This window comes from Mizuhopecten yessoensis, unplaced genomic scaffold (assembly GCF_002113885.1).
Source record: "Mizuhopecten yessoensis strain PY_sf001 unplaced genomic scaffold, ASM211388v2 scaffold10429, whole genome shotgun sequence".
NCBI classification, from domain to species: Eukaryota; Metazoa; Mollusca; class Bivalvia; order Pectinida; family Pectinidae; genus Mizuhopecten; species Mizuhopecten yessoensis.
The window spans coordinates 56903-72803 of NW_018408542.1; the positions used below are offsets into that span (position 1 = coordinate 56903).

The 15901-nt window shown below is 38.1% G+C and overlaps 2 protein-coding genes across 3 annotated transcripts in view; one reads left to right on the forward strand and one right to left on the reverse strand.

Moving 5' to 3' along the window:
* LOC110460549 (TBC1 domain family member 4-like) overlaps positions 1-1890 on the reverse strand; it is a 55097-nt gene extending 53207 nt beyond the window's left edge. Inside the window, exons 1-2 of one of the 2 annotated variants that reach the window (XM_021513517.1) lie at positions 1788-1890; positions 1102-1507 (exon numbers count right to left, since the gene is read on the reverse strand). In XM_021513517.1, coding sequence (XP_021369192.1) covers positions 1102-1449 — 348 coding nt within the window. In that variant the 5' untranslated portion in view covers positions 1450-1507; positions 1788-1890. Of the gene's footprint in view, positions 1-1101; positions 1511-1787 lie in introns of both variants that reach the window. The other variant, XM_021513516.1, reaches the window with a different exon arrangement.
* A 182-nt stretch (positions 1891-2072) lies between these two features.
* Positions 2073-15901, forward strand: part of LOC110460547 (ubiquitin carboxyl-terminal hydrolase-like) — a 62785-nt gene continuing 48956 nt past the window's right edge. The window contains exons 1-6 of the mRNA XM_021513512.1: positions 2073-2197; positions 2288-2299; positions 3755-3883; positions 6443-6584; positions 11471-11553; positions 14161-14208. Of these exons, the coding sequence (XP_021369187.1) occupies positions 2153-2197; positions 2288-2299; positions 3755-3883; positions 6443-6584; positions 11471-11553; positions 14161-14208 (459 nt within the window). The 5' untranslated portion in view covers positions 2073-2152. The remainder of the gene's footprint in view (positions 2198-2287; positions 2300-3754; positions 3884-6442; positions 6585-11470; positions 11554-14160; positions 14209-15901) is intronic.

The following is a 15901-nucleotide window of genomic DNA, read 5'->3' on the forward strand; positions in this document are numbered from 1 at the left end:
TTTTTGTCACTTTGAATTTACACTTCATCGAAAGCAACAATTATAAGTGTCATATTATTATATAAATCTAATGAGATATATATTTGAGCAATGTTCACAGTCGCATCAATTCAAATAAAGAGAAACAGGTTAAACCCAAGCTGAAGAGGGTTTTGAGGGAGAATTTCAAACTGCACATAGAATGATACGAGTAAGTTTCGACGTGAAATAAATTAATCATTTATATTAACGATGATTGAGATCACTCAACTTGTTTGGAAGATGATATTGATCCAGAATAAATCCAAGTACTGGTTTTCCAAAGAACTTAATTATATCATAGCTGAATAAAGCGAGAATTAATTCACCTATTCTCCACTGCTAGAAGAACATATTTGTAAGTTAGAAGTTCACGGACAGCTGCCGCTAAAAAACGTATGGTTGTACAGTTCTTGATTTCTTCATTACATATACAGGTTCAGAACACTCTGCTGATTGAGCTATATACATTGTAGCTGTAAATACCTATAATTATATATAATAGCTCTATTGACCTATCTGAAATAGGTCTTTTGAGCTATTTTCAAGTGATTTTCTTTTTTAAAGAAAACGAAACAAAGTCGCTTTTAAAAGAAGATTGTATGATAAGATTAATAACAAAAGACATTAAATATAAGGATTCGTTTTAAAAAATAATGATGTATAAAAATCGGAAATTTTACATTTATGAAAAATGAAAATAAACATCTAACTGTATGCTCTTTGTAGTCAACATTACCATAAACCTTATATTATAATTATTGCGACTTTGCTTTAATATAATGAAATTTGAAATCTGAGAAAATATAGCTCAATACAGCTATAATTTATAGGTGTATATAGCTATATAGGCCTTTATAGCTATATATATAGCTCAATCGGCAGAGTGTACTGGACCTGATATATATTAAGAATGCCAAGAAAAAAAATGTCTCTTGTCAATTTCTCGACATGAATTGTTCATTACTAAGGAGTACGTACCAAACTATATATTATCATGAAGAATTTTGTGATACAAAACTTTCTTCACCAAATTGAATTGTCCCTTCAACAAATTAGCACAGCATATTTAATTATACTCACCATAGCTTCATTGTGAGCCAGGAAAACATGACACTCGTAATCACAGTAAAGATCATGACGAGTCAGGTAGGCAAAGCAGCATGCATCTTGATGGGTTTTAGCAAACTTCGACAAAGATGGCAAGGTATGCTCAAAGACGATAGTATTGTCAAGGCACCCAGTCGCTCGAAGTACGTGGGTCATGACATCCAGACGAATCTCTTTGAATGCTTCTTTTCGTCGCTTCACCTCTGCCATTACCCAAGGCATGACAAACTGAGGAGGATACCTCCTGTCCAGTATGGCATTGCCCAGATACATGACAATGAAGGTATTTCTCCGTGATGCCATGGTTTCTTCAACTGACATCCTGAATTTAGCTTTCTTTGGTAAAGAGCGTCAGGTCAGCAAAAATTGTTAACCATCACTGCTGTAAAATCAATATTTCCATGTCTAAGTGTTAGCAAACAAGCAAAGTGTCATTGAGTTTGGTACGATACAATTTCAAGTTTGATATCTGTTTTCCGACTATTGCATGTTGGTATATATAAACATAATGTTTTTTATAGCTCCACTTCATTCTTTGGAAATCACAGAAACGTTATCGGTGAAAAATAAACAACCAATAAAGACGACGAAAAAACCTGTTGAATGACGTGGTGTCAATAATCAGTGTAAAAGTAGATATAACTGTTAAAATGAGTTACCGTTCAACGCATCAGCAATCCTCATATAGCACAATAACGGTTCATACGTGCCAATTCAGTACAAAACGTTTCACAGCTGATCGTGTGTTTTTTTTTTATCAGGCGGCCATTTTGTGACGTAATGGGATGTTGTTTTTTCGACCGTGCAATCATTGAGAACTAAAAAAAATGCATTTTGTGTTGAATAACGCAAAACCACGCTCACAAATCGATTTCAATAATAAATTTTCTCATTAATCGCACCAGTGAATATTGATTTTGCACGTGCAGCTAATACGGCGGAAGTCCGAACCGCTGCATTGTGGGACATTTATTAGCAGACCGGCAAATTTTACCAACGTGAGCAAAGCAAAGGAGAAGCGAATATGGCCGAAAACCAGAGATGGATACCGTTAGAGTCAAACCCTGACGTAAGTAAACACAATGTTTCCTGTTGTCTCATACATAAGTGTCTGTGTTGATTTCACCTTATTATATTTTATTTTATTTTCGTTTTGTAGGTACTGAATAAGGTGAGTGGTCCCGATGACGTTCAAAGGGAAGCAACTCTTGGAATGAAGACAGTACTGCAGATGCTGCTGCAGACAATTTGACATGACGTGTTTGTTATCATAAGTTATCCAAGTACCTGAGTCTGAGTCATAATATAATCTCATTACATTTTAAAGACAAACAATTTATTGCATATTCATAGCAACTAGACCTCTATACATGTATGTAAAGAATATGGAAACAGGATTAGATGTCATATTATTTCAAGATTATTCTATAGTATAATATCAGTTAATATTGTGTCTCCTTGACTAATAACCAAACGTTGCTAACACGTTGTTCTATAGTGTTGTTTTAATATGACTCAGGCATGGCCTGGAGAGAGCGAAGCTCGTACATTTGTTTCGATAGTATAGTATGATTTTTTAATCATAATATTACCCATTTTTTTTTAATATATACGTCTCTGACAAAATGTACCTGTATTTTTTTTGTATAATATACTTGAATCTGTTGCTGGGCAAAATCATTCATTTTGAAATCAGTGTGAACATAAAATAAAGACTGAGGCTAAGTTGAAAGCTTCAGCAAAATTCGTCCATAATCAATCAGCATTGTACATTGATCAATTTTCAGTTTCCGCAAGAAAACTTGCTTAGATTTTGTTTGATTTTAATGAATCTTTGTATGCATGTACATTAATTATGCCAAGGATTGAATCTTTGTAGCACCCCTGAATTCATACTAATCATTAAAACGTCTCGCATAAACACTTAACCCGGTTAAATATCTGATCTGTTCAGTTTTTACTCCAGGTTCAAAAGAAATGATGCATTGGTTTGGTTTTGGAGGCAGAATGTCAAAAATATTTTAGGAGAGGGATGTGTACATTCAAAATATTTTTCATTAGTTCTATAGGAAAATGATGTGTAAAATGTCTTGACCTATAAGCCTGCTTTTTTTTTCACATGCATCCTACTATTGATAAGGTGCTTCACTTTCCACTTCAGTTAACATTTGTTAGATTCCAAATTACTCAAAAAACTTAAGTTTTCAAAAATGAAGAATTTTTAAAAAGTTTCCACATAATCTAGAAGATCAAGATAGCAATTTAACAAGGGCCAAAAGACAGTGTTTGATATAATTGTCATTTCAAAATTTTGCACAATACTTTAGTGAGATGACTTTGATGCTTGTTCAACTATGGAACCCAGGACCTCTGTTTTACAAGTCTGATGCTCAACTTAATAAGTTAAAGAGAAATTCTTAGCTGTCGAGCCAGTCAGAAGTGGCTAGTATTTTACCAGGATTACATACATATGCACTCCACCTTAAGGAAAGAACTCATCTCGAGGGCTTTAAGGTAACAGAGATGCTGATGTTAAATAAAGGCAGAGTATTTTTGTCAATTTTTTATACGAACAAAAAAACACCTTAAGATAAGTTTTTATAATGGTTTATTTCTATTATTCTAGTATATAGCTAAACTGGGTGTCCCTACAGAATGGCAGTTTCAGGACATCTATGGATTGGATCCTGATCTACTGGCGATGGTTTCCCAACCAGTCGTGGCTGTCATGTTGCTCTACCCAATTACAGAAAAGGTAACTTCAGTATCATACACACATTACTCTTAAAGTATAATGCAGGTTCAGTGTCACATGTTACTCTAACTGTTACCTGGTATATAAGTAAATCATTGAAAATGGAATGAAAGGCTGAATTATGTGCGTTTGATCCTCACTGGTACAGGTGAAATGTATTCTTTACATCCAATATGCTGTTTGAGTACAGTAAATTATGTTAATTTATAACAAACCCTAGGGATATTAAGCTATTAGTTATCTGCTGTAAAAACATGTTCGGAAACAAATCCCAAGAAAATAATTCTCTACAATTTTTCCATAAAAGCATGTTGATTACAAATCCAAGAGAGAGGAAATTAGCTATCTGCAGTACAACTCTGTGGCTAAATCATAAAATACATGCACTGTAATTTTATTTGTGTAATATATTCATATATTTTAAGTAATATCAAATGTACAGTTATTTTGGACTTAGAACCACTGACCTGAAAACTTCACCATTTCTTATCCAATAGCCTTTACCGTAAAAGCCCATGTACTCTGGTCTATCCATCCTTACGCTATTTCTCAGAAAGCTCTGAAGGAATCTTTCTCTTATTTCTAATGTAGCTTCCTCTTGGTCCTTAGTGGTGCATATTGAATTTTCTTTCAGCATGTTAAACCATCATCAAATGAAAATGAGTTCTGTAATGAAAGTGTGATTTTGAAATTGTAAATAGTGTGTGAAAGAGACTTGAAACTTTGACTTGTTTAATAATTCACCCATGGCCAGTTGATAAGGGAAAAGAAGAGCAGAAGATGATGGTGGGTGCCAAGATCCCTCTTGGATCGCTTGATTAGATAATTAATTGTTTTGCCGGATTCATTTTGATATTTTAAACAGCATCAATAGTTTACGCAAGAATATATACAGGGATATTTTCACTGTTTTGTTTTTAATGCAGCCAACTGCCTGAGGCATTGGTTTTGGAATAATTGTGGTGCTGTAATCAAGAAAGGAAGAAAGGAATTTTTTAGAAATATTGATTTTTATTTTAAAGCATCATCTATAAGACTAAAACAATCTTGTTTCTGATACTTAATTTTATTTTAGATGTTATATGTTGCATTGTTAGCTCACCGGGTCCGAAGGACTAAGGTGAGCTTATGCCATACTGTGGCGTCTGTCGTCGGTCCGTCCGTCAACAATTTCTTTAAACGACCTCTTCTTCCTAACCACTGATTGGAATTTAACTAAATTTGACTGGAAGCGTCCCTAGGTGGTGGGGATTCAAAATTGTACAAATGGTTGGGCTGACCCCCCAGGGGGCTGAAGGGCGGGGCCAAAAGGGGGCATTTTGGCTATATTGCTACAAACGACTTCTTCTGTAGAACTATGCACTGGATATCAATCATATTTAATCAGAAGTATTCATGGGAGGCAGGGATTCAAAATTGTACAAATGGGTGGGGCTGATCCCCCCGGGCTAAGGGGTGGGGCCAAAAAAATAATATTACTTGGAAATGATTGAGATCCCCACCATATAACCATATATATAATTGCTGAGTATAAAGAGAGGAATGCACATTTGCTTCCAGGATGGCCCTAGGGTCTGGCCCCACCCTTGGAGACTTAACCCCTGGGTCATAACTTTGAAACGGTTGATATCCCCAACCCAAAACTATATATACAAATGCTGGGCAAAAAGAGACAAATGCAGTCATGATATTAAAATTGATCCTGGGGTCTGGCCACAACCCTAGGGACCTAGTTTCTGAGTCACAGCTTGGAAACAGTTGAGATCCCCACCCCATAACCATACATAAAATTGCTGGGCATAAAATATCAAATACAGATATGCTACAAGGATTGGCCTTGGGGTCTGGCATATTCCCTTGGATCTCATTTGGAGAATATTTTGCCATGATTGCTTAGATATCCAGTTGAGCGATACAGGCCCTCTGGGCCTCTTGTTATATGATTTCAAGCTTGAAATTTTGAAAAAGATAATACAGGTACTATTTCCCTTTGGGAATGAAGCACTGTACATGAAATTAACAGCAAATCATCTGAACTCAATTAATTGGTCGAGTGGTTAACACTCCGGCCTTCCAAGCAGGCGGCCGGGGTTCGATCCCCGAAGTCGCCGTACGCATGGAATATTAGAGAAAGTGTTTTTTTCCTGCCCACACAACTCCAACAACCCAGGTGGAGTATAAAATGGTCTGGGGTGGGTGTTGCGGTATCTGTGCTGTAGCATTCAAGTGAGGTGGCAATATAAATGATACCGTTGGAAGCACGGTCCCACTACAAACAACACAATACATCTCCAGCACACACAAACAGGCATACACACATAGGGAGATATTAGCCAGGTGGCATAGGACTAGTAGTTAGCGCCTGATAAGGCAGCTCCTGCGAATTCCTCAATATTGTATTGATTAATATATATGCTAATTGTATTGACTGTATAAAATTGTATATCTATGTACTGTAAAGCGCTTTAGAGTGGCTTATGTTAGCTAGATAGGGCGCTATATCAAATGTTGTATATTATTATTATTATTATTATTATTATTATAATGTGATTTTCACAGTCAAAAGCCACACCTATTGGGACATTTGAAGAGGACTCAAAATCTGAAACCTACTTCGTGAAGCAGACTATTGGTAATGCATGTGGAACTGTGGCTATTGTACATGCCCTAGCTAACAACAAAGAGAAAATCCAGTTTATAGGTGAGATTCAGTGCACATGGATGCTGTTACAGTAATATACTATCATTGAAAGTACAGTTTTTTGTACATGCATAGTGTGAATGCCATAGAACACGTAACATATCTAATTAGGGCTTTTAACTTCTTGTGATTAGACCTATTGTTTTTGTTATGTTTTTTAGCTCACCTGCCTGAAGGGCAAGTGAGCTTATGCCATGGCGCAGCGTCCATCATCCATCATCCGACGTCCGTCAACTTTTCATAAAAATCGCTACTAGTCATAAACGACTGAGTAGATTTTGACCAAATTTGGTCAGAAGCATCCTTAGGGGAAGGGGAAACAATTTTGTATAAACCGTTGGTCTGGCCCCTCTTGGGGCTGAGGGGCGGGGCCCAATAGGGGAAATATAGCAAATTCTTTAAAATCCTTCTTCTTCTGCAGGAATGAAAGGATTTGCTCCATATTTGGTCTGAAGCATCCTTACATTGGGGGAAGGGGAACCAATTTTGTATAAACCGGGGGGTCTTTTTAGCTCACCTGCCTGAAGGGCAAGTGAGCTTATGCCATGGCGCAGCGTCCATCATCCATCATCCATCATCCGACGTCCGTCAACTTTTCATAAAAATCGCTACTAGTCATAAACGACTGAGTAGATATTGACCAAATTTGGTCAGAAGCATCCTTAGGGGAAGGGGAACAAATTTTGTATAAATGGTGGGTCTGGCCCCTCTTGGGGCTGAGGGGCGGGGCCAAATAGGGGAAATATAGCAAATTCTTTAAAATCCTTCTTCTTCTGCAGGAATGAAAGGATTTGCTCCTTATTTGGTCTGAAGCATACTTACATTGGGGGAAGGGGAACCAATTTTGTATAAACCGGGGGTCTGGCCCCGGAGGGACCTGAGGGGTGGGGCCCAATAGGAAACACATAGTAAATTCTTTAAAAAACCTTTTTCTTCTGTAGGAATGAAAGGATTTGTTCTATATTTAGTCTGAAGCATTCTTGGGTAAAGGGAAATCAATTTTGAATAAACCGTGGGTCTGGCCCCATACGGGCCTGAGCGGTGGGGCCCACTAGGGGAAATATAGCAAATTCTTTAAAATCCTCCTTCTGTAGAAATGAAAGGATTTGTTCCATATTTGGTCTGAAGCATCCTTTGGTAAAGGGGAACCAATTTTGTATATAAACCGTGGGTTTGGCCCCATAGGGGCCTGAGTGGTGGGGTCCAATAGGGGAAACATAGCAAATTCTTTAAATCCTTCTTCTTCTTCTGTAGGAATGAAAGGATTTGTTCCATATTTGGTCTGAAGCATCCTTCGGTGAAGGGGAACCAATTTTGTATAAACCTAGGGTCTGGCCCCCGAGGGGCCTGAGGGGTGGGGTCAAATATGGGAAACATCGCAATTTTAAATTCTTTAAAATCCTTCTTATTCTGTAGGAATGAAAGGATTTGTTCCATATTTGGTCTGAAGCATCCTTGGGTGAAGGGGAACCAATTTTATATAAACTGTGGGCCGGTCCCCCAGGGACCTGAGGGGCAGGGCCAAAAGGGGGCAATTGTGCTATATTGATTTAAGCGACTTCTTCTATGGAACTAAGAGATAGATATCAACCATATTTGACTGGGTAGTGGAGATTCAAAATTGTACAAATGGTTGGACTAAACCCCCAGAAGGCTAAGGGGATGGTCCAAAAGGGGGCAATTTGGCTATATTTCTATTAACGTCTTCTCCTGTAGAATTATGCCATGGATATTGATCATATATGGTCAGAGGCATTCATGGAGGCAGGGATTTAAGATTGTACAAATGGTGGGGCTGACCCCCTCCGTGCTAAGGGGTGGGGCCAAAAAATGTTTATTACTTGGAAATGGTTGAGATCCCCATGGTATAACCATATATACAACTGTGGAGTATAAAGAGAAGCATGCACATTTGCTTCCAGGATGTCCTAGGGTCTGGCCCCACCCTTTGAGACATAGTCCCTGGGTCATCACTTTGAAACGGTTGAGATCCCCACCCCAGAACTATATATACAAATGCTTGGCATAAAGAGACAAAAGTAGTCATGGTATTAGAATAGACCCTGGGGTGTGACCGAACCCCTAGGGACCTAGTTTGTTAGTCACATCTTGGAAACAGTTGAGATCCCCACCATATAACCATGCATATATACAATTGCTGAGTATAAAAAGATGAATGCACACATGCTACCAGGATGGCCTTGGGGTCTGCCCCACCCTTGCAGACTTAACCAGCTAGGTCATAACTTTAAAACGCTTGAGATCCCCAACCCATAACCATACATTAAATTGTTGAGCATGAAAAATGTAATACAGACATACTACAAGAATTGGCATTGGGGTCTGGCATATTCCCTTGGATCTCATTTGGAGAATATTTTGCCATGATTGCTTAGATATTCAGGTGAGCGATTCAGGCCATCTGGGCATCTTGTTATTATTATTAATAAGGCTAGTGAACTTATGCCATGGCGCATTGTCGTCAACTTTTCCTTTTAACGACTTCTTCTGAAGAATGGACAGGCCTAGATTCATGATATTTGGATGATAGCTTCTTTGATAAGAGAGCAACAAAGTTAGAAAACGAAAATGACCTTGACCTACTTTCATGGTCACAGTGGTCAAAAGTACCAAGCACTTAAAACGAGTTCTCCTGAAGAATGGACAGGTCTACAGTCATGATAGTTGGGTGATAGCTTCGTTAGTAAGAGAGCAACAAAGTTTGAGAAGGAAAATGACCTTGACCAACTTTCAAGGTCACAGGGGTCAAAAGTATCAAATACTTAAAACAATTTCTTCTGAAGAACTGAAAGTTATGGAATCTTAATATGTGGCTGTAGCTTTGTTGGTAAGGGCACAACAAAGTTTGCAAACAAAAAATACCTTGACTTTCTATCAAGGTCACAGGGGTCATAAGAGTCAAATACTTAAAACGACTTCTTCTGAAGAACTAAAAGGTATAGAATCTGAATATGTGGTGTGTAGCTTTGTAAGTAAGTGCCCAACAAAGTATGACAATGAAACCAACCTGGACCTACTACTTTCAAGGTCACAGCAGTCAAAAGTATCAAATACTCAAAACGACTTCTTCTGAAGAACTGAAAGTTATAGAATCTTAATATGTGGTTTGTAGCTTCGTTGGTAAGAGCCCAACAAAGTTTGAGAACGAAAATGACCTTGACTGACTTTCAAGGTCACAGGGGTCAAATATGTCAAACTCTTTAAATGACTTCTTCTGAAGAACTGAAAAGTATAGAATCTTCATATTTGGCTGGTGGCTTCCTGGGATAGAGCCCAACAAAGTTTGAGAATGAAAATGATTTAGACCTTCTTTCAAGATCACAGCGGTCAAATATGTCAAACTCTTCAAACAACTTCTTCTGAAGAACTAAAAGGTATAGAATCTTCATATTTGGCTGATGGTTTCCTAGGATAGAACTCAGCAAAGTTTGAGAATGAAAATTACCTTGACCTTCTTTTAAGGTCACATGGGTCAAATATGCATATAAAAAGCATCAAATAACTTCTTCTGAATAATTGAAAGGCATAACAATATAATTTTTGGCTTGTGACTTCCTGGGATGGAGCTCACCAAAGTTTGCGAATGAAAATGACCTCAACCTACTTTAGAGGTCACAAAGGTCAACAACATTTTAAAGGATTTGTTCTTAAGAACTAAAAGGATGGATTCATAAGATTTGGCTGGTAGCTTTTTGGAATAGAGCTAATAAATTTGAGAAGGAACATGACATTGAACTACTTACAAGGTCACAGGGGAAAATATGTCAAGCAACTTCTTAAGAAGAATAAAAAAGCATAGATAATCTTATAATAATATTTGGCTTGTAGTTTCAACAGATGGAGATGACAAAGTTTGCGAGGGTATTATTCGTAGTGCAATATAATATTTAATGAGAATATTTTGCTATGACTGCTTAAATATTCAGGTGAGCGATACAGGCCATCTGTGCCTCTTGTTAAAGTTTGTATCCATTGGTGACATGACAAGTATTGTATTTCACTTTGTTCCCATGTTATTTTCCACATTTTGTACATCTCAACAATGAAATTGAGCTACAAGTACCTATAATATAACTCAGGTGATCGCTAAGGTCTTTGGGCCTCTTGTTACTTAAACCCCCTGCTTTTTTTTAAAGTTGGGTTATATATACAGTATATGCTATTTGCTTTGTTGATCCATCCATCTGTGCTGACTGGTTTGGAGCATATCTCAGCCACCAACAGGCATCACACTTTGTACATTGGTACATCATAGAAGGGCAGTGTGTCGCATCCTAAAACAGGGTTATTGTGACCTGAAATTGACCTTTGACCTTGACCTGAAGCAGTAAAATAATGGTTTCCAGAGCAAATCTTGGTTAATGTTTCATGAATGTGCATCAAGCTTTCTATGTACGTACAACATGGGAAGGTAGTGTATTGCATCCTAAAATGAAGTCGCCATGATTTCAATTTGACCTTTGATCTTGAAGTAATAAAATAATTGTTTCTGGAGCATACATCATGTTTGATGTATTAACTTCAGAGTCGGTATGAACATACTTTATTATCAAGAATATGCCAGACACAATGTAATAAAATTGGTTCAATTCAACCTCACTATGGCATCTTGATTTAAAAAACAGCATAGGCATAGGTTTTCGAATGATATCTTGGCTACCATTATGGTTGGATGTCAGACTTGAGGTGAAAATCAGATGGTCACAATGTGGTAAAATGAAATGACATTATTGAGATCAACATCCAACTATTTGACCTTCATCTCAAGTACTCAAGACTATTTCTAATGGAACAGATGTGTGGCAATCAGGGGTATCTGTAAAGCCAATGATTCAAGTTAAATCTAGTTATTAATTTTCTTTCAGATGAGAAACCTTTTGCCAGCTTTTTGAAGTCAACATTGGATAAGTCACCAGAGGAGAGAGCTACTTGCCTGGGGACTGACGAAGTTAGTATATTCAAGTAATTTTTGCATAATTTCAGACAACAGTTATTAGTAGATTTTAGTAGTTTTTGCCTGTTGTACTTGTACTTATTCATCCATAAGTGTTCACCTAATTGAATAAACAAAGTTAATTGTCCCCTCTGGTTCCAGGGGTGGGGGACTATAGGTGTGCACTCCTTCAGGTGGGGGACTATAGGTTTGCACCCAGTCTGTCCCAAGAGTTTGTCAGGGGCATATCATCTAAACTCTTTCACCTGAGTAACCAGACTTGGTAGGCAAGTACATCTTGAAATGTTCAAGTGTCAACTGTAAAATGTAGGTCACTGTGACCTATTGTTTGACCTTTGAAAAAATATCCAGGGCATATTTTCTAGCTCTTTCATCTAGAGTAACCCATCCTCGATATCCAGTGGTTACGCTCACTTTCGCTCTCTGCACCCCTGGAATATGTCATGGCAAAATTGAAGGCACAAAGATAACTGTTTGATTGGTCTCAGATAAAAAAGAAAATGACCAATCGCTAAGCTGATACCTGTCCTTTGAAGATTACAAAGGAGAGACGCCCAACTTCAAAGCCTGTCAATTTTTAGCTCACCTGGCACAAAGTGCCAAGTGAGCTTATGCCATGGCGTCCGGCGTCCGGCCTCTTAATAAAAAAATGACATTAGCAATTAGTGGAACTGTCCATGTATCTTTGTCAGGATTTCATTCTCATCATCAGCATTGTTTGATGTATTTTAAACAAAACCACAAGTGGTATAAAATCATCACTGTTGTTTATGTCTTTTTAACACTAGTTAAAATAAATGTCTGTAGTTTCCAATTAGCTGTAAAACTATCAAAATTCTTACCACTTTCGTCACAAGAATCAAAGGTTTTGGAAAACCTCATAACCAATAAAAAGGACTAACACTATGCAGGTGTCTATTATAAATCTGTAGAACGCAATGCAGTAAACAAATCTGCAATGAACAAAAAAATAAAAAATGTGACAGCACAAAATGAAAGCATTCATTTCAGCTGCACTGGGAAAAAAACCTGGTCATGAGTTTCTGTCACTGAAGATGGCAATTTAATGTCTTTTTTAAATCCTGAAAATACAGATGTACCCTATTTTACCGCAATATTATTATGTCTCCATCTCAACAAAAAAAATGTATGTCAATTTTTGGCGAGGCCCAATAGGGGAAATAAAGCTAATTCTTTAAAATCCTTCTTCTTCTGTAGGAATGAAAGGATTTGGCCCATATTTGGTCAGACGCATCCTTGGGGGAAGGGGAACATTTTTTTTTTTTAAATGGTGGGTCTGGCCCCCCTGGGGGCTGAGAGGCAAGCCCAATAGGGGAAATAAAGCAAATTCTTTAAAATCCTTCTGTAGGAATGAAAGGATTTGGTCCATATTTGGTCTGAAGCATCCTTGGGTGAAGGGGAACCAATTTTGTATAAACCGTTGGTCTGCTCCCCCCATGGGCCTGAGGGGTGTGGCCCAATAGGGGAAACATTGCAAATTCCTTAAAATCATTCGTATTCTGTAGGAATGAAAGGATTTGGTCCATATTTGGTCAAATGCATCCTTGGGGGAAGGGGAACATTTTTTTTTATAAATGGTGGGTCTGGCCCCTCCTTGGGGCTGAGAGGCGAAGCCCAATAGGGGAATTCTTATTCTGTAGGAATGAAAGAAATTGGTCCATATTTGGTCTGAAGCATTCTTGGGTGAAGGGGAACCAATTTTGTATAAACGGTGGGTCTGGCCCCCCTGGGGGCTGCCGAGGGGCGGGCCCAATAGGGGAAATATAGCAAATTCTTTAAAATCTTTCTTCTGCTGAAGGAATGAAAGGAATTGGTCCATATTTGGTGTGGAGCATCTTGGGGTAAAAGGGAAGCAATTTTGTATAAACAGTGGGGGTGGCCCTCCTTGGACCTGAGGGGCGGGGCCCAATAGGAGAAATAGAGGTAAAACCTTTATAATCCTTCTTCTACCTTACGGATTAAGGGATTTTATCCTAATTTAGTCTGGAGCATCCTTGGGCAAAAGGGACTCAATTTCATATAAACAGCGAGTGTGGCCCCCCTGGGGGCAGAAGGGAGGGGCCCAATAGGGGAAACATAGCAAATTCTTCAAAATTCTTCTTCTTCTGTAGGAATGACAGGATTTTGTCCAAATTTGGTATGAAGCATCCCTGGGTGAAGGGGAACCAATTTGTATAAACGATGAGTAAACAATAGGAAAAATAGAGGTTAAACATTTAAAATCCTTCTTCGACCATCGGGATTAACAGATTTTATCCTTATTTAGTCTGGAGTATCCTTGGACCAAGGAGACTCAATTTTGTATAATTGGTGGGTATGACCGCCCTACGGGCATAGGGGTGGGGCTCGGTTTGAAGTTTGTTCTTGCTATATCTAAAGTACTGAATGGATCTTTCTGAAATTTCATATGTACTTACAGCACCTACCATGGAGTGTTATATCTTTACTTCATACAAATTATTTTAAACATATTCAGGTAAGTGATACAGACCCCCTCGGACTCTTGTTATTAAGTAAAGCTGTTTTTGAATTTTATATAACATACTATATTTGAATGCATATCTTTTGTTTTTTCTTCAGAGTATGGGAGCTGCCCATGATGACAGTGCACATGAGGGTCAGACTAAGGTAGGTGTTCTATATTTACTGTTTAAGCAAATTAACCACAGGGTCTAAGTTGGTCAATCAGACTTGGATGTATTTAATAGGCACACTTAAGGTTGGTATGAGTGTTCTCACACCATGGCTACATGGGGTGTAAGACCAGCTCTCCGTTATTAAGCTATCAAAGACTCCAGAGGTGAAGAGCTTATCTGTTGAGAGTTAGGGTGCAAATAGACCATGTCGAGACTTCACAATAGGGTGCAAATAGACCATGTCGAGAAATCACAATAGGGTGCAAATAGACCATGTCAAGACTTCACAATAGGGTGCAAATAGACCATGTCGAGACATCACAATAGGGTGCAAATAGACCACGTCGAGACTTCACAATAGGGTGCAAATAGACCTGTCGAGACTTCACAATGGGGTGCAAAGAGACCACGTCGAGACATCACAATAGGATGCAAAGAGACCATGCCAAGACATCACAATAGGGTGCAAATAGACCATGTCGAGACATCACAATAGGGTGCAAATAGACCATGTCGAGACTTCACAATAGGGTGCAAAGAGACCATGCAGAGACTTCACAGCGATCTTTAAGTGTGGCTGCATACTATCTAATGGTTGGTGCGGTCATCAGTCCAAGGGAGATAGCTCCCCCAAAACTCACCTCTTATTCTAAAAAGCTACTTTCCCTTGATTTTTCAAATCTACTTGGCAAAAAATTTAAGTTTCACATACCAGTAAATTATATAAAGATATATAAAAGCAGTCAGATGTTTAGATGAGTTAACTTACGGAAAAAAGTCCACTAAAAACACTCGCTCATCCTGTCCAGTGGTTACTACTGCCAGGCAGGTTAAATTTACTATAGTTCTTGCCTGTTTGAGCAGTAGGAAAAAATACATATAGTGATCATGATATGCCTTACGGTTTGATATGCCAAAGATCTGTTGTCGTTTGCAATCAGTATATTTTCACAAATAACTTTCTGGATATTTTTGTTTTCAATCGTGCATGCACACAAAAATCATCTTAATGACACTCATACTTGTACTACAGCAACAAAGGAAAGCGTCAAAGGTTATGATATACCATATTTGACCTGATCAGAATGAATGCCCTAATTCATTATTATTTGAAAATTATGTAAAGCGTTAAATTGAAAATCACATAGTAATTCCTAAATGAATATCTATGTTACCATAACAAAGCAATTAGAATCAAAAGTCATTTTACACGAGAAATGCTAAAAGGTGACACTTGGTTTTGGGTTCTTGTGGCCTCATGAGAGGATTGGTTATCATGAATAGGTAAACACAACAATTGGTCAAATTTACTAAAAAGATAAGGGTTAACTGAGTTCTCTTAGATGAATTATGGTTTTCCTGTGTAAAACTATTCAATATTGACAGTTTAAATGAGCTGCAACTACAGGGAAAAGTTGTCGTTTTTGTGTAGGTGCACTGCAAGGAGTCAAGGTTACATGGTACTGTCTAGAAATCAGAACCGAACCATTAGAGGTACAGTTGTGGGATCGCACAACGTTACACGATGTGCGGTGTGCGCACGATGTGTGCACGGTGTGTGAACGGTGTGTGCACGATGGGCGAACGATAAAAAGCTGGACGATCATTGCTTGCGCACATATGTGCGCACCATGGACGGACGTTGTGCGATAACAATCGTGGTTGGTGTAAATTGAGGAATGCCT